This window comes from Lissotriton vulgaris, chromosome 5 (genome assembly GCF_964263255.1).
Source record: "Lissotriton vulgaris chromosome 5, aLisVul1.2, whole genome shotgun sequence".
In the NCBI taxonomy this organism is placed as follows: Eukaryota; Metazoa; Chordata; class Amphibia; order Caudata; family Salamandridae; genus Lissotriton; species Lissotriton vulgaris.
In genome coordinates this window covers 286,000,938-286,019,557 of record NC_141693.1, presented here as the reverse complement: position 1 = coordinate 286,019,557, position 18,620 = coordinate 286,000,938, and the positions used below count along the sequence as shown (strand labels likewise).

The window sequence follows — 18,620 nt, the reverse complement described above, 5'->3', positions numbered from 1 at the left end:
AGATACAGAAAAGATAATTCGTGTTTGTAGGTAGTTAGATTAAAGATGGAAACTAATTTAATATTTTATGTTAGGAATGTTTGGAAAATGAGTATGGGATCCATCTTGTGCGATCAAGCAAACCATTCCATGCATTCACTCCAACTTCTTTGCGGTAGAATAAAGTAATAGGAGATACATGTGATCTTTAGTAGGGAAATATGTGAATTCATGCAGATGTTTAGTGGGGTTAACATATGAGCTAGAGAAGATTAGGTAGCAATAGGCAGCAGGGGTATCACCTTCCAAAAATAGAGAGGTTGTGATATTTGAAATGAGTTGGGTCTAAATTGCAGATATACATTAGTTTATATTAATGCAAACAATTATGTAACTTAGAGAAGGTTGTTTTCAGAGAGAAGAGGCATGCAGAGAATGTAAATGGAAGGAGATAGCCATTTTAAAACGAAATGAGAAGAGACCACCAGAAGTTTAAGGCATAGATAATTTTTTGTTTTTGGTGACGGATTTTAGGAATATAGGGAATGTCTTTTGAGATAGCGGGCCATTTGAGGATACAAGGCTGTAGAAAGGAACACTATTATTTTCTTATGAAGATAGTGCTGTATTAGGTACTTTGAAATGTGCTATAGTATGGGAAACAACCTGTCCATGTTAGGTTACCAATAGTCCACATTCAGCAAGCAGGGGTGATCAGCTCAGGAGCACTGGCGTAACGAAATTTGAGGGGGCCCCCTTGCAAGGTACGTGGAGGGGCCACCTCTGGACTAAATCTGGAGCTCCGAACATTTCAAAACTAAATCTCACAAAAATAACAAAGCCTCTTCCAAACCATTCTTGCAGGTTTTGTTATATGGGTAGTGTTGTGGGCCCTAGGCCCACATGCTACTAAATGATCGACACAGACACCGTGGGTATACTTGTTAACTGGCCAAGAGCATGTGCATTTGCAGGCTCACGTCACTCGTGACGCCTGTGGTGGATGGGTGTAGGGTGCAAGTGTGTCCTGCCCTTGAGGGAGTGGCTGGCAAACTAAGTTGCTGCTAGAACGTATCCAGCATGACACTACATTCCTCCCAAACTTAATTAAAACCAAAACAAAGCCCAACCTTTGGAAATAAACTATGCCCATGGGACATCACACAGTCTCCCGGTCTTGAGAGGCAGTCCATGGGACAACGGTGGACAGGTGCAGTTGGGAGCACCCGGGCATCTCGGCACATGTCCATAATTTACCCACCTTTAACTGGGCACACGTGATACGTCGATGGATTCTGGATTCTTTGGCAGCCTGTCCGTCTGATCAATGTCCACTTATACACTGTTTGATGGACCTGTGTGCTCTGGTGGAGACACTGAGGTTGTGATATTTGAAATGAGTTGGGGCTAAATTGCAGATATACATTAGTTTATATTAATGCAAACAATTATGTAACTTAGAGAAGGTTGTTTTCAGAGAGAAGAGGCATGTAGAAAATATTTAAAAGGAAATGAGAAGTGGCCACCAGAAGTTTAAGGCATAGATCATTTTTTGATTTTGATGACGGATTTTAGGAATATAGGGAATGTCTTTTGAGATAGCAGGCCATTTGAGGATACAAGACTGTAGAAAGGAACACTATTGTTTTGCATATAAAGATAGTGCTGTATTAGGTACTTTGATATGTGCTATAGTATGGGAAACAGCCTGTCCACTGTTAGGTTACCAATAGTCCGCATTCAGCAAGCAGGGGTGATCAGCTCAGGAGCACTGGCGTAACGAAATATGAGGGGGCACCCCTGCAAGGTACGTGGAGGGGCCACCTCCGGGCTAAATCTGGAGCTCAGAACATTTCAAAACTCAACATCACAAAAATAACAAAACCTCTTCCAAACCATTCGTGCAGGTTTGGTTATATGGGTAGTGTTGTGGGCCCTAGGCCCTCATGCTACTAAATGATCGACAAAGACACCGTGGGTATACTTGTTAACTGGCCAAGAGAATGTGCATTTGCAGGCTCACGTCACTCGTGATGTCTGTGGTGGATGGGTGTAGGGTGCAAGTGTGCCCTGCCCTTGAGGGAGTGGCTGGCAAACTTAAGTTGCTGCTAGAATGTATCCAACTTGACACTACATTCCTCCCAAACTTTATTAAAAACAAAACAAAGCCCAACCTATGGAAATAAACTATGCACATGGGACACCACTCAGTCTCTTGTTCTTGTGAGGCAGTCCATGGGACAACGGTGGACAGATGCAGTTGGGAGCACCCGGGCATCTCGGCACATGTCCATAATTTAACCAGCAACAACTGGGCACGCATGATACGTCGATGGAGTCTGGATACTTTGGCAGCCTTTCCGTCTGATCAATGTCCACTTATACACTGTTGGATGGACCTGTGTACTCTGGTGGAGACACTGTTGGTGTCAGACAACTCAAACATGGTGCATCAGGAGCGTATGTGGAGTTCTGCAACAGTCTTCTATTGAGGACACTAGGATGACCAATCTGCCAGGACTGGACTGGCGTCAATGATGCTTAGGACATTATGCTTCAAAGTGCTGGTGCCTCCTGGTACCTTGTCAGTAGAGCCGCTTCCAGAACATATCTCGTGCCAGGATCCCTGGGTGCAGGAATGTCCTTGAGGCACTTATGTGGGGCTGCCATGAGACAGCATGGACTGTGCAGGCTGCTTGTTGGTCCCCTGGGGGCCGCTGCCAGATCAATGACAGTATACAATAACGTTGTTCGTGCAACCACCAGGTTAGTAACTTAATGGTCGTATGCTTGCCAACAGGGCCCAGGGGCCGATGGGATGTCAGATAGTCCCTGGACACTTGGTCGCTCACTTTGATAGGAGTGCCTCAGTCTCTTGGTGCTTTGCAGGTGCAAGGCTCCACCTTGGTGATGAATTGCTCCTCTGCTGGATTGGGAGATGCACATGGCAATGATGTTGTGGTTGCCATTAGACATGGACAACAGGTGGTGATGATTTGCCGGGTGAGAGGATGACTGGAGGGACTTCGCAGCCACTTAGCTCCTGTCTTTGCTGAGGCTGTTATTCACCCGTGACATCTGCGGTCACAAGCAGGGATGCTGTGTGTCCAGCCCTCGAGGGAGTGACTGGCAAACTAAGTGACTACTGAGACACTAGAACATGTCCAGCATGATACTACAATATGGAGAAGTTCTGATTGCTACACTTACTTTAGTGCAGTGGTTCGTAGTTAATGGTGACACCAGGGCTGAGTCGGGGTACCACGTGGGTGGACGGCGTCCCCCCACTTATTTTACCAGGTGGACGCCGTCCCCCCTGCCAAACAGCTGGACTTCACTCTTTGGCCTCTCTCGGACGAGATCGGAGCGCATCTTTCGTGACCTCACTTCCTGTTGTGACATCACTTCCGGTGACAGCGTCCCCCCACTTCTCTTTTTAGGACTCGTGCCCTGGGTGACACTGCGTTTGCCAGCCATGTAATGTGAGCAACCTGTAGTCTACTCCCATGAAATACTCTGGGCCCTGGCACTTAAGTTTTTTATTTACAAATGAATCACTGCTTTTTGCAACATTTTGAAGTGGCTGAAGAGAGGCTGAGAATTTCTGATGGGGGCAGAGGGAAAACAAAAAAGAAAGAAGGACCCTTTGTTTATTTGTTGGTGCAGAGAGAGACCTTAAGTTCCTTTGAAGGCGCAGTGGCTCCCTTCATTCCACTTTATTATATACATCCTAGCCCTGTCTAATGGCTTACTGGACTAATGCGTCCACTGTAGGGACCTGTCTTTGACTTCATGGTTACAGGTTCAAATCCCGGCAGGTCCACTCAGCCTTTCATCCTTCTGAGGTCAATAAAATGAGTACCATTGATTTGGGCAACAATAAACATCTGTTATTCTGCACCAAGATACTGCCTCAAGGTGAAAGTGTGCTTTATAAATTGACACATTGTTATCCTCCATTAGCCAAGAGCCGACTTCCCATGTGTGCAGCGAGATATGCCTGATGCTCTCAGCAGACTCAGCCAGAGACGTTTTATGGCATGGGCAAAGTGGGCTCTGGCCCAGGGTCCTAGCCTTTCTTAGGGGCCCTTGATGGACTCTGCTTTTTCTCCAAACAGTCCTGCCCTGATAACCTCCAATGATTCTTAAACATAGATCATCTTACATACGTTTTTTTTCTTTAATTAATTTAACACAGGTGATGTATGGGAGTCTATTACAGACATTTGGTAGAGAAATGTTGTGTTTAGGTTTTTCAGCACCATGCAACATACATAAGAAAAAGATGATTTTAGATCAAAACAGGACCTAACATATGAGAAATGGCAGTGGGTCACAGAGATTATTTGCAATGATATTTGTGAGCTGCTGCTGTATTACAATATGGAAAACATATATCACAATCCCTGAATATTAGATGGAAACACATTTATAATGTGGACCAGTTTGCCTGTTTAGTGTCAGTGACCTGGCCAAAGAGGGCATGGAAAAGCTTCCCTCGAACCTTAAATCAAAAGGTGTTCAGAACATGGGCCCCTACAGTACGTTTGGCCCAGACCCCCAACATTCTTGAAATGTCCCTGGACTCAGTGAGGTTTGCAGAGCTGGCCACGCAACAGTGGAAAAAGCCGAGCAGCTGAGGCCAGGTAGCGTCCAGACACGGCACCTGCCCCGCCGAAGGGGCGCCGTCTTGACTCTGACCTTGGCCGCCAGACTAGTCGGGAACCCATAATCCTGCCAGACGTCTGCCTAAACCAACAACATGTACGAAACGAGCAATTAAAAAAGGAAGCAGCTTTTAACATGCGCCTACTGTGGAAAAGGCCAGTTTCACTAGTTTAAAGCGAAAAACAAAAAAGGGACTCGAGAAACAAATCCTAAACTGTATTATGGCACAAGAACGCGAGCAAGACTGAAAAGTAGAGGTGGAGGCAAGGTTCCTTCGGTAGTTCTTTATTTAAGATTACATGTAAGAAACAGGTGGTGCCAGGAAGCACAGCAGTACAGCTAGCGAGTCAGGCTACAACTGACTCTCCCTGTAAGAACACACACGATGTCACAGTCATTCTAAACATGAGCTCGCACCAACACGAGCCTTAAAGAAATATCCCAACACAATGATAAAGTACGACATAACAAAGACTGACTGTTTCTCGCAGAAAACAATCTGATTTACTTACAATTTTTTACTAAACTCTGTGACATAGGTTAGATGGCTGGTGGCATGTTTAAAAAAAAAGTGTCCATTTGTTTTCAATTTCAGCTGCCTCTTCATCAGCCTGAAACAGCTAAAGTTAAACACACAATTAACATCCGCAGAAAATGACTTAAATTCTGTGTTGATATTTTGGATTAAATAGATGTTATGAAAGTGTGATAGCTTTTATTGGAGTTAGGCAAAGAATATGCACATGGTAAAAAGCCTGTGCTTGAGTCAGAGCCCAGGAGGTCTGTTCTCCATCTTCATAAAAGAGCCCTCAGTGGACCTGAAGGTTCTTATATAATTGTAACAGCTATAAAGTTGTGCTGGTCCAATGAAAAAAAATACCCCCTCTGCGTTTTGCGAATATTTTTCGCGGGGGGCCAGGAGGTATGGAAATACTGGTATAGCATATTTGATGAACGAGTGACGCACACTTTTCACATTTCCAAATATACATGCCTTTCGAAAAAAAACACGATTGGCAAACATCAAAAGAATGACTGAGTACAATTTTAGAAAACGAATAAGAATTAGACGTTAGGCTGGTTAATCATATTATGTAGTTGTTTGTCTAGGGAGGCCTGTGGATTTTTTGGAGGGGGCTTTCAAAAGTTATTGGTGAGATCTGTCAACAAGTCCTGAATCCCCCAGACCCAGCTGGTTTGTTCATCAAGCTTGCGAGAGGGGAATATTCATAAAAGTTCAGCAGTAGTTTCTGGATGCTGCGGACTTGGTTTGAAAGGGGGCCTGCAGGCATGCTGCAAAAAATATTTTAAAACTATTTTCAAAGTGAGTGAGAGAGAGAGAGATAGAGAGAGGGAGAGAGGTGGGTAAAGAGAGAGAGACACCTATTTGCTGTGATAGGGATGGAAATGAATACCAGCAGCAGGCTTGCTCTGCTGCTGTGGTATTTTACGTCTTTTGGTGAGAGATGCTTGCACTGCATTTGCCCATACTCTAACTCCATACTCTAACTCCAGTGAGGGTGGGTCTCCAGCTCCCTTTCTCCATGGTTAACCACTTAGTGAGAGATGTTTACAATGCTCATTGCTTCTAGTAAAGTATGTTGTATGAGCCAGACATCTACAGCTGCTGCACTAGTTTTCATCTTTCGTGTGAGAGAAACTTCCGCAGCTGCTGCCTTTGTTCGACTTGTTTTGCTCGGGAACCTTGCATTGCTGCTCACTGCGATGCCTAATTTGTTTTAGATTTACAATTGATTTACAAAGCAGCTCTTTTTACTGTGCTCCTTCCCTGTGTGAGGAAAGCTTCCACTGCTGCTGCTTGAGGTGTGTCTGTTCTTTGTGGGAAGAAAGATTGCACTGCTGCTCCCTCTGCCATGCCTGTTTTGCTCCAGGGAGCTTTCAGTCCACCTCTGGGTGTTATGCCTCTTCTGCATAAAGAAACTTTACATTGGTGCTAACAGTCTGGGGCGGCTCCTCCACAATGGCGGAGGAACGTTGCCCCACTGGCCCAGAGCCAGCAAGTGAAAAATAAAACGGTATACCATAATCGTTTCATTTTTCATTTGCCGGCTCTGAGCCAGGTTGTGCAGGGAGGGGTGGGGCCGGGGCATGGGAGGAGTGCCAAGTGCACTTCTAAGTGCGCTTGTGTGTTTGGCCGGCCATCTCAGGCAGGCCAAACACACATGCACACCTAGCTTTCTACAACCAGGCTGCATTGAACAGCTGGGCTGGAGAAACAGCACAGGCTCCCTGTCCTGAGCGGAAAACCTTTTCAGCCCGCTCAGGCCAATCCTGCGCGGATGTATGACGGTATGACGCGTACCGTCACAACACGTGCTTTTACAACGCAAGTCGTTACAACGACTTGCGTTGGGGGGCGCTGATAGTGAATAGTATAATTTACTATTCTAACACCAGTCCCAATGGATACTAGGAAAGGTGTTGGAATAGTAAATATACAATTTTTATCCTCTAGCGCCCTTCAGCGCAAGTCGTGGTTACGACTTGCGTTGTAACGGACGCGTTGTAAAAGTACTGTGGGGTAAAATCCGCGTCAAAAAGGATGTTCCCCATCCTGCGCTGCTTTCATAGAATGAGAGCAGTTTGTGGATTGCATAGGGAGTGCAATGCTGCCCGAGTGCCTGCTGGAACCAGGATATAGCACAGCAGAACACAGAGGTGCGAGGAGCGATGCGGCCGGCAGCTTCAGGTAAGTGTTTTTTTTAATGAAGTATTACCCCCCCCCCGTGCTCTGCCGCACCTTCTACACCCACCCTACCACCTCTTCATTGTGCCACCCGCCACTGCTAACAGTGTTGCACCTGTTCCCTTTGTTAGGGAATCATATACACTCCTGCCAATAACATACCTGTTTTGTGTGTATGTGAAGCTTACAGTGCTGCTGCCTGTTGTGGGTGTGTTGGGGGTGCTTCTACTTATGAGTTGCTTCGTGTGAGTGTAAGTATTTTTAACTTCTCCTGCCCGTGCTGCACATTTTTGTAGAAAGACTCTTGCTCTATTGCTCCCTTTGCTTTTGCTTTCTATTGCAAGAACTGTAGTGGACCCTTTTCTCCCTACCTGTGATCTCCGCACTTTGGCAAACTGTCTTAAGTGTCGTACTGAAGAGGCGGGCTTGACAGAACCGAGGGTGTGGTGACAGAGACAAACTAAGAAAATATGAGTGAAAAAGAAGGGACAGTAAAGCAAAGGAACAGTGAAAGACAATAAAAATTGGAGGACATAGAAAGGTAGGGTGTAAGAAAAAGGAAAGAAAAAGAGTGAGGCGAAAGAAAGAAAGGGAAGGGAAAATATCTAACAGCGAGAAAATATAAAGGGTGGAAAAAAACTAGAATAAGAGAGGGTGATAGAATGAAAAAGAAGAAAAAAATAACCAAGAATTCAAGACTGGGAAGATATACCAAGAAATGAATCAGCTGGGAAAATGCATACACAGAAAGGAAGTGACAGGAAAAGAATACAAGAGTTGAGAAAAGGAAGTGAGAGATAGAAGGATAGAAAGAGTAAGTTATAAGGATGAACAATGGCAAACAGAGCAAGAGCAGCAAACCATGCCCGAGATACAGTGCAAGAGTGGGAGGAAAAAAAAGAGAGAGGGAGGTCCATTCCAAAGGGGATAGTGAGTTTCGACTGTATGGTCGTGGATGAACCCAATGCGTGGTGCAATGGAAATGGAAAGAGAGATAGCACAGGTGAAAAACATAGAACTTACAATAGTGAGAACTGAGGGAAGAAACTGTAGATTGAGTTGAAAGAAAAATTCAATAAAGAATTTTATCCTGGTGCTGAGTAGGTGTGTGTCTAGTGATGCCAAGCCCCAAGTGGGACTACTCCAAAAGCCAGGTTTTCAGCTTATTGTGAGGATAAAGGTAAGAGGAAAATAGAAACTGGAAAATGCATGTGAGGAGCTAAGAGAAGTAGATGTGAATGAAACTGATGTGAAAGGAGTCTCACAGTAAGAAATGGGGTAAAGGGTGAGGTTGTTGGAAAACTGGGATTGCAGTAGAGAGAACATTACCGGGGTAGAGGTGGTGGTGAGGTACCATTGAGTGATGATCGTGAGGGAATAAGAGGAATGGGGCTGGAAGCAAGATATTAACTGAATGAATAGAGTTATTTAAAAGTCAAATATTTTTGGGATGTGAAAGGGAGAATGAATGGTACAGAAATTAGAGATCATATAGTGTAAAGGGGGAAAAGAAATTGAAGGATGGAGTGGAGAACTAGAGTTAAGGTCAAGTGAAACTGGGAGAGATAGCAGTGAGTGTGGAATAGGCAGCAATACACTTCAGAGAATGAAAGCTATAGAGTTGGAGGTTAGCAGCAAATTGTTACATACAGAGTGAACTATTGAGAGATGGGGTACAAAGTAATTGAGAGAAATAGAGGAGTGGGCAAAACTGTCTCAGAAACATTAGAAAACAGAAAGTGGAGTTGCGAGGGAACATGTTAAGGGCATGATAATTATAGGCATTAATTTGGATGTGAAGGGGAAGCAGGAAGATATGGATGTAATAGGAGTAGACAGGGAGTTAAGAAGGAAACTGAGAGAGGGATGAGATTAGGATAGGGAGGAAGCACAACTGGGAAATACAGAAATGAGAATGACAGAGTTACAGGACGTGAGTGCAGGTGAGAAAGGGCCTTGATACGTTCGTAAAGGGTAAAAGTAGCAGAAGAATGGGAGGTTGGGTCCATTGGTGCATTTCAAATTGATTTTGTTATAGTGCAAAGGTAGCAGTTTTTATCACTGTCATCTTTAATAGGATCCTATCACTATGTCTGTGCCCTGAGGCTGTCCATGTCACAAAGAATTTCTACTTTTTGAGCCACTAACCACACACCTCATTTTGTAAATAACACCAAAACTATTTTTGAAGTGCCCTGGTGTCTCTCTACCTGCAGAATATGGTGATTTATTTGAAGCTAACTGTAACCCTGCTCATATCTTAGGAGTAGGTTGCAAAGATGAGATGACAAAAACCAGCGGGTGGCGGAGTAATTGTTTGTGTAGGGCCTTGCAGGAGGTATCCCTATGTTTTTGTTACCTCACTGGGAAGCTCAAGCAGTTATGATGTGTTTTAATGTCTTGCAGCATGTTTCCTGCGAGTCTACGTGCCACTCGTATTGGGAGAGGTTTGCGTCCCTATGATATTGCATTGCATTGTCACAACAGGAAGTCCTGCCACACAAAACCAGAAGTATCCTCTTCTAGGATGTTAGCTTCCAGCAAAGAGTGCAATAACACTTTACTTTGCTTTTTGTGGTTGAGGGGTTAGAAGAGATATACAACACAAGTTCAATGGAGTTGCAGGAATCTAGCTGTACACAAAGAAAGATTTCTTCCTCAATTTGTCGTTAAATGGGATCTTCTTTATCAGGCATGCAACAGACGTTTGACAGAATAAACTATGCCCGTGTTTTTTTTAGTTTTTATTTCACTTCAGGCTAAGGTCCTCAAGTAGGCTACAATAATAAATCCAGCTGTACAGGGTACATTTCCCTCTAATTTAGCTTCTCTCTGGAAAACAAAGAAGGAATTTTAAGCCATATGCAAATAGTGGTTGCAAATTGTACACCAACGTTTTGGTAAACTGTTTCTGATTTTGTGAGCTGTTCTATGTGCTATTAAGTCAGTTTGCAAAATCAGCATTCAAAGTGGAGCGCAATTGGACCTGCCTAATCACTATTCATGAGGTAGGTCACAAAAAGTGACCCTCTCGGGTTGGATGCCATTGCATAAATGGCGGCCCGCTGGGGTCAGCAGAATACCATACCTGTGATTATATTTAAATGAAGTCTTTTTTTTTTACATGCAACAGGTTTTTAAGTTTAAAGATTTTCAAGTGGTTTTCTGGTTTTTACATTCGCAAAAGCAAATGCCTTCCTTTGGAGCGAAAATCTCATGCTAATATATCTTTGGAAATTTTTTGAAATGTGGCACCATTACCTTTGATTACCATTACCCTTGTTTCCGCTCAAGGTGAAGGGTCGTTTCCACTGTGTTATGACCATAAGAATCCTACACAAACATGGGCAAATAATCAAATGCAAATGAACATTTTAGCCAATAATGAGAGTTGTGAGTAGTTTTAAAGGGATTTATTTTCCAATCAAAATGTAAGATTCTCTGAGTCTTCATTCATTAGTCAGGTATCAATCAGGTTACAGAACAGATAATAGAAAAATAAGGTTAGTACAGAGTATATCATAAATTTCCATACAGCACGTTCCATAGAGAAAAGAAGCTCTATTCTAAGAAAGTGAAGCACAAATGATGTCAGTCAGAACTCATGAAGAGTTCAAGCATAGTAGCTAGAGTGAGCTTAGCATGACGCTAAATCAATAATTAATAATTGCAGAATCTCCCATAAAGAGAAATAAAGCATAGCACAAATAAGCCTTGGCAAAGCGAGCTAGTCAAAGCATAAAGCTTGGGGATTTTAACAAAAGTCAGCATGGAACAAAACCTGCATCTAATGTGCCTTTGTCTGCCTCCGTTCTGCTCTCTATCAAGGCCTGATCTCTCCTTCCCTGCATCTGCAAATTACATCTGCTCTCCTCCTTTCATTTCTGCATCGAAGACTGAAACTCCTAGGTAGCCTTCCGTCTCTAAATCTGTCTGCAAGGGTTCTGAAACTACTAAACCAGGAACGCGTTTATCAAAGATTAATGTTACAAAGCATGTAGTGTGACTTCGTCTTCATCCAACTGGAATCCAGGATTTTCCAAAAGGACACCTCCACCCCTTAGCAGACTGCATACGTCATCTTATCAGAAAGGCGAAATTTCATTCCACGGCACATTCTGCATCTTATTTATTATAACTTCATCTCCTAACCTTCCTTTAAAGAAACATTTTATTTCTAACTAAACACATAGCATGAGCTGCAAAAGTACTTTTTAAGTAAGCAAGAAACATTAAACATAACATGGTAATGCACTTTTAAAATATGTGGGTTTTCTATTCTCTCTAAAGCAAAGAATGAACAGAGGCTTTGTTTAAACATTTCCAGCAACTAAATAGGTAAGGCTCCCAGGTTACAATCTGTAAATAATGCCAAGAGTTCCTTTTTCACACGGAGTGAGAAATTCCCTTGCTTACCTCAAAGGCCAACTGAAACTCAAAGAGCAAGAGCTAAATCACAAGAGCTGTTTGTGTATTTCTACATTATAAAATGTTGTGTTAATTCTAATACAAGTTATATTCTGCTAATGCACATTTAACATTTTTGCAAGTTAAAATCACATGTCAATAGTGAGAACAAAAACTAAACTAAACACATTTAAGTCAAGCTATGAATTACTTGTACATGGGTTACATAATTTATTAAGCAGAAAGCTTCTGACTAAAGCCTGTGAATATCAAAGCCTCATGTTTTCACTTTGCAGCTCCAAATGTCTGCGTGTAACTGTTTTAAATGCAGTTTCATTTCTGAAGCCCAAGGCAGGTTCTCCATTAGTGATGCTAAATTGTAAAGGAGATTGTCATGCTCCTTCAGTTCCAAGGTGGTTCCTTCCTCGTAGTTAACTAGGTACCACCTCCTTTGAAGAGTCAGCAACCTGTCAATGGTTAGAAACAGAAATTCTGATCACAAATCATTGATACACAGCATTCTGAATAACATTTGAAAGCATGCTCTTTCCAAATTGCAATCCATTTCTAAACCCATATTGGGTTTCCGTTAGCATTTACCATATTGCAAAATGGAGTTAGAACATATGAAAAAGACACATAATGGTTGCAAACCCTGTGATTTACTGAATCCGCAGGGTTTGTAACCACTAAATTACTTTGTACATGTGGACCAACGTACATACAATTATCCTTTCTTGTGGCAATAGCACTCTTGTGATGCAATTTAAGTACACTAATTATGCAGTAATGCTTAAGGGGACAGCAGTCCCTACAAAGGTTCTCGGGTTCATGCGTGACTAGCTACTCTAGTCCGGGGTTTTTTCTTTGAATCCTGAGACTTGTAGTCTCGTTTATTCCATTATAAAACAAAGCTGCACGTCCCAGAATTCATTGAAAAAATAGTAGACTTGGGCAGCTCAAATTGTATGGATTTGGGAAGCTGGGCAAACATCAGACAAGCATTTTTACCACTGAAGTTAAAAAATATGCAATTCATAAAATGTAGGAAAATCAGGTTTGCTTGTGTTATGAGGTTATGCTTCATCATGAGGGTTGCATTATGATATAAAAGATCACATAAGTGCCTGTGAAAGGACATTGGAAGCAATTCTGCTGTGACAGAGCTAACCCCTTACCCATATAAAGCTCTCTGCTGTACTAGTCTCAACATCAAAAATAAGGGAATGTCGCACTGTGCAACCTGGAGTTCAAACAATGGCCAGAGAAGTAGAAACAAACCCCAGTCTATAATTCTTAGTGGGGCACAAGCTCTAAACAAGCAGCAACACGATGTATTCTCCTGCTTCCTTCCTCTCCCATTTGTTCTCTTTCCCTCTTCTGCATACCCTTCACTATCCCACTCACATTCTTGTTCTTCTTGTTGCTTTTAGGGCAGCCAACATGACAGAACACAATGTTCCCTCTTTCGCTTTCTCCTATTCCATCCTTCCCTCTTCTATTTCCTGCATTGCTTAGAAACAGCTTTGCAACAACATAAATGCTCTGCAGGCCAACATCATAGCATTTCGTTCGCTTCTTCTATCCCTCTGCATGCACTTCCCTATCCCGCCTGATCCTCCCTTCCTTATATTCCATCCCTTCCATGTGCCTCTTTCTTGATCCTGTTTCTTCGCAGCAGCGTACAATGTATCGCTTAGAAACATAATACTTAAATTCACACTACACACTTGACAAGAGCAAACATGAGCTGAGTTCTCTCCTACTTGTGTTCCTCTAGATTCGAGTGTTGGAAATGAGCATAAAGTGATCAACGTCATCATTCCGGAGCACCGCAGCCACTTCTTCCAACAGCTAGGCTACATCCTGGCAACGCTTCTCCTCTTCATCCTTCTCCTCACCATCGTGGTCCTCGTCACCCGGAAGCGACAGAAGAGAGGTGAGACTAGATGCACGCGCTGGCCTCATCTGGGAGCCCTAGCATCATTGGGTTTCACGGATGCTGGCCATCACCAAAATTGTTTTTGTACGGCTCGCTCTGGCTTGGTGTAGTGTGAGGGCAATTGTACCACCGTTTACTCAGGTGGTTCTGTAGAGGGGCACTGTCTGCTGAGGCTTCTGTCGAGTGACACACCCTGCTGGGCATCCTACAGTGGGCATGGCCAGCTGGGGCTTCTGTGTTGTGGCCCTCCATGCAGTGGCTGTTGTAGCGCGACAGACTCAGCTTGGTTACCTGTAGAGTGGCACTCGCAGCTGGCACTTATGTTGTGTGGCACTTTCTCTGAGGTCTCCTGTACTGTGTCTGTCTCTACTCTTCAGGGCTTTCTACAGAGTGGCACTCCCAGCTAGAACCTATGTAGTCTGGCCCTCACTTCAAGGTCTCCTGTACTGTGGCTGTCTCTTCTCTTCAGGGCTTTCTACAGAGTGGCACTCCCAGCTAGCACCTATGTAGCGTGGCACTCACTTCAAGGTCTCCTGTACTGTGTCTGTCTCTCCTCTTCAGGGCTTTCTACAGAGTGGCACTCCCAGCTAGCACCTATGTAGTGTGGCACTCACTTCAAGGTCTCCTGTACTGTGTCTGTCTCTTCTCTTCAGGGCTTTCTACAGAGTGGCACTCCCAGCTAGCACCTATGTGGTGTGGCACTCACTTCAAGGTCTCCTGTACTTTGTTTGTCTCTTCTCTTCAGGGCTTTCTACAGAGTGGCATTCCCAGCTAGCACCTATGTAGTGTGGCACTCACTTCAAGGTCTCCTGTACTGTGTCTGTCTCTTCTCTTCAGGGCTGTCTACAGAGTGGCGCTCCCAGCTAGCACCTATGTAGTGTGGCACTCACTTCAAGGTCTCCTGTACTGTGTCTGTCTCTCCTCTTCAGGGCTTTCTACAGAGTGGCACTCCCAGCTAGCACCTATGTAGTGTGGCACTCACTTCAAGGTCTCCTGTACTGTGTCTGTCTCTTCTCTTCAGGGCTTTCTACAGAGTGGCACTCCCAGCTAGGCACTCGCTTCAAGGTCTCCTGTACTGTGTTTGTCTCTTCTCTTCAGGGCTTTCTACAGAGTGGCACTCCCAGCTAGCACCTATGTAGTGTGGCACTCACTTCAAGGTCTCCTGTACTGTGTCTGTCTCTTCTCTTCAGGGCTGTCTACAGAGTGGCACTCCCAGCTGGCACTTGTGTAGTGTGGCACTCACTTCAAGGGCTCCTGCACTGTGGCTGTCTCTCCTCTTCAGGGCTTTCTACACAGTGGCACTCCCAGCTGGCACTTGTGTAGTGTGGCACTCACTTCAAGGGCTCCTGCACTGTGACTGTCTCTCCTCTTCAAGGCTTTCTACACAGTGGCACTCTCAGCTGAGGCTCCTGTAGCATGGCACTCCCAGCTAGGGCCTGTGTCATATGAAACTCTCACTGGGACTTCTGCAGTGTTGTGCTCTCTGCTGAGACTTCTGTAAATGTAAATGTAAATGTATTTGAGCTTGTAAAGCGCACTGCTACCCGTCCATAGGTCTCCTGGCGCTGTATAACTCTGGGAACCCATCCTGGCTTTCCCTGTAGGATGGTCCCTGCTGGGAGTCCCCAAGGTGGAGCCAGGCATCCCCGGAATTGATGGGGCCGTTGTGGAGATGAGGCAAGCTAATGCCCAGAGTTGCCGAGTGGAACCCCTGATTAGAGTAAGCACCGAAGCGAGAATTATCGAGTCCGATGACCAAGGCCCACGACCCTGCCGCGTCGGGAATTGAACCCTGGTCCCGGGCCGACTTCTGCTCTCGGGTCTGCCGCCTCTAACCAGTGAGGCACACTACTCCTCTGTGGTGTGACTCTCTCACTGTGGCTTCTGTAATGTGTCACTCTCCGCTGGGGCTTTACTTGCCTGGCATTTCAATCAGTCACTTATCTGAGCCTACGAACCATCTGTGATACTTTACATATGTCTTCATGTTTTGTTCATTCTACCATTCTCGCCTTCCTCGTTCTGCAGAACTTGCCGCTGGACTGTCTCGTGATACGACCACCCTTCAGACCTTCAGTCTTTAACATACTTTTTTTTTTTTCAGAGTTTTATATAGCGGGAACTTGACCCGAATCGGGTATCAGAGCGCTTTACATAGCACCAGTTACGTTACATGAGGACACACATTAATTTTTGTTAGGCACGGGGAGATTAAGTGATTTGCCCAGAATCACAGGATGTTTGGCGTCGTTTCTCTCTTCCAGACAGGTTACGCTCATGCATTCTGTCTTCCATGTCGCTTACTTGTTCTGCCTGCTCTTCCATCTCTCTTCTGATTATCACTACATTAGCTCTACTCGCATACGTGGTCTCTGTACTAAATATTTGATCGAGCAACAGATAGAGGACAACGAATAAGTGCAGTTTGGGGCACCAACTATTTAGAGGAGCACCAGCAGTGGATTGTGGGATAACACGACTTGTAAGCAGTGAATGTTGATGGGCTGATTGAGAAGTAATCCATAGGGAAATAAGCTAGTAGTCCCTGTCAAGGACTTAGTTATCAATAGTGGAGCAAGAGCAGTGGCACCACGGGTCAGGAATCTGAAGGGACTACTGCGCCCCAACTATGACAGTTTTTAAGATGGTAATCAGGGTGCGGGGGGACATATGCTTGTTTGCATGAGGGCCTGCTGCATCTTCACTACACTACTACCCAGGGCTCATGGTGACTTTTCAGCTAATGCTTCTATATCTGCAGGTTACTACATTGGCGTAACAAAACTTGAGTGGGCCTCCCTGCAAAGTTAGTGGAGGATTCAATTGGGAGCTCTACAGCCAGAATACCGTGCTGAGGGCCCCCCTGGCATTTGGGGGACCCCGCATTGCGGGGACCTGTGTTACACCACTGGGATATTACACAGAGATATCCCCATGGCCACTGGGTAGCCAAGCTTTGGGTCCAAAGGGTACAGAACAAGGTCCTGTGATGGACAGATTTTGAAAGGAGATCTTGAGTGGCTGAGGTTCAGGAAATCACAGCCAGTGCAACACTAACAAGTCCCAAAAAACTTAGGGGTTCCACCAGCTAGGCCTGTCCTGGATACAGTGGGGGGGGGCACATGCCTTCTTATCACCAGCGTACCATGTTTTACTCAGTAAACTATTGCAATCTGGAAATTGTAGTCTTGGTTTATGATAGAGCCAACTCGACTAGACTGACAGATTGAGCTGCTCATGGAAGGAACCCGCGGGGTCCCGGTGACGTGGTTCTTTCTTGCCAGCCTACTGCTCACAGAACACTCCCTGAGTTAGATCCCCACAGCTAAACCCACAGACGAGGAAGAGGAGGAAGGGATACAAAGGGATGAAGGCAACTTTTAGTTGAGGGGAATCCCTTTGACTAATTGTAATCTTTTTATTTCCCATCTAGGGGTTGGCTATAGTGTGAAGAAAGCAGATGAGTAAGTAAAAGTTATTGCCTTTCATTTATTCCTTATTTACTTTTTGATTTCAAGTAATTTTTATCTTATAAATTAATTTATAATGATACACTACAAAGACAGTAGTAAATTGCATAGATTGTCCACATAAGAAAGAGTCCCTGAAAACAATTGTTGGGAGATCACTAAGATGCGCACTCTAATAATCCTTTACTCATTAATTATGAAGTCATTTGTTATGCTGTAAGTCACTATGCAGTTGCCTCAGAGCGCTAACATAAGACTGTGTTTTGCACTGGTGGTTCGCCGAGGAAGTGCTGCGGGCAGTGGGGTGGGGCGGGGAGGGGCACTGGAGTCCGACATATGACGGACAGGAGTAAGGTAAGTAATTAAATAAATAAAACAATTTACCTTGCGCGCGCTGCATCGCCGAGTTAGCGATGCAGCGCACAAGGTAAATTGTATAATATTAACTGATACCCAGTTTATGTCTTTCTGCTTTGAAAGACATTTAGGGAGTGTGATAAATTTGCATAATTTACATTTGAGCATTTATGTGAAATTTCAGTTAAATGAATCAAAATTAGGCGTCATTATGTGAAATACAAAATCATCATTTTGCGCTATATTTAAGCCCGAAATACATCCTCACATCCATTTGCACATGAAGATGTATTGTCCGCAAAAAAAAGTACAAACCGCATAATCAGTAACTTTTTGCATTCTGGCCATTCATTCTGTTCCTGTGCATTTAAGCAAGATGTTGCCAGGAAAATTGCGTAATTACGTGGCATAATTGTTTAATTTTGGAAAATTTGCACCCCGCAGCACTCCCACGGCGAGCACCACTGTACAGGAGTGATCCCTACTACTGAAATTTAAACCCAGCTGACTCCTTACAACATTTCCCCCCCACATTGTACTCCCCTTCTCAAAAACGACCTTAACAGCGTGGTCAAAACACGGCAATACATTTACATCGCTGCTACTACAACGCTAGTCGTTATCACGACTTGCACTGGAGGGCGCTCTAGACTAAGGAATAGTGTGATTTACAATTCCAACACCTTCCCTACTGTACGTAGGCTGGAGTTGGAATAGTAACTCATACTATTCCTAAGGCCAGCGCCCGACAGCACTAGTCGTTTTAACTACTTGCGTTGTATAAACAGCGATGTAATGTACGCGATCTAAATGATCACGTTGTAACATCATACATCCGATCCCAAGCCTCAGTTTTGCAATACCATGCAGCCCAGAGGGTTTTACCCCAGCCCTTAGTCTTTGCATACCTAAGAACTATTGTTTCCAGTGTCAGTATTTCAACACTTATGCCCTTGTATTTTCTGATCCCAGGCTTGAATACCCTCTTACCAAGGGGCTCTCACATGCTTACATAGGCCCTTGCATGTTCTAATTCCAACCTTGAAGATTCCCACACTAAGGGCCTCTCATGTTCTAATTCTAAGCCTTA

General features: G+C 44.3%; 1 protein-coding gene across 1 annotated transcript in view; it reads left to right on the top strand.

The window, feature by feature from the left end:
* Positions 1-18,620, top strand: part of MXRA8 (matrix remodeling associated 8) — a 178,085-nt gene that overhangs the window by 139,078 nt on the left and 20,387 nt on the right. Inside the window, exons 5-6 of the mRNA XM_086921439.1 lie at positions 13,542-13,700; positions 17,137-17,167. Of these exons, the coding sequence (XP_086777565.1) occupies positions 13,542-13,700; positions 17,137-17,167 (190 nt within the window). The remainder of the gene's footprint in view (positions 1-13,541; positions 13,701-17,136; positions 17,168-18,620) is intronic.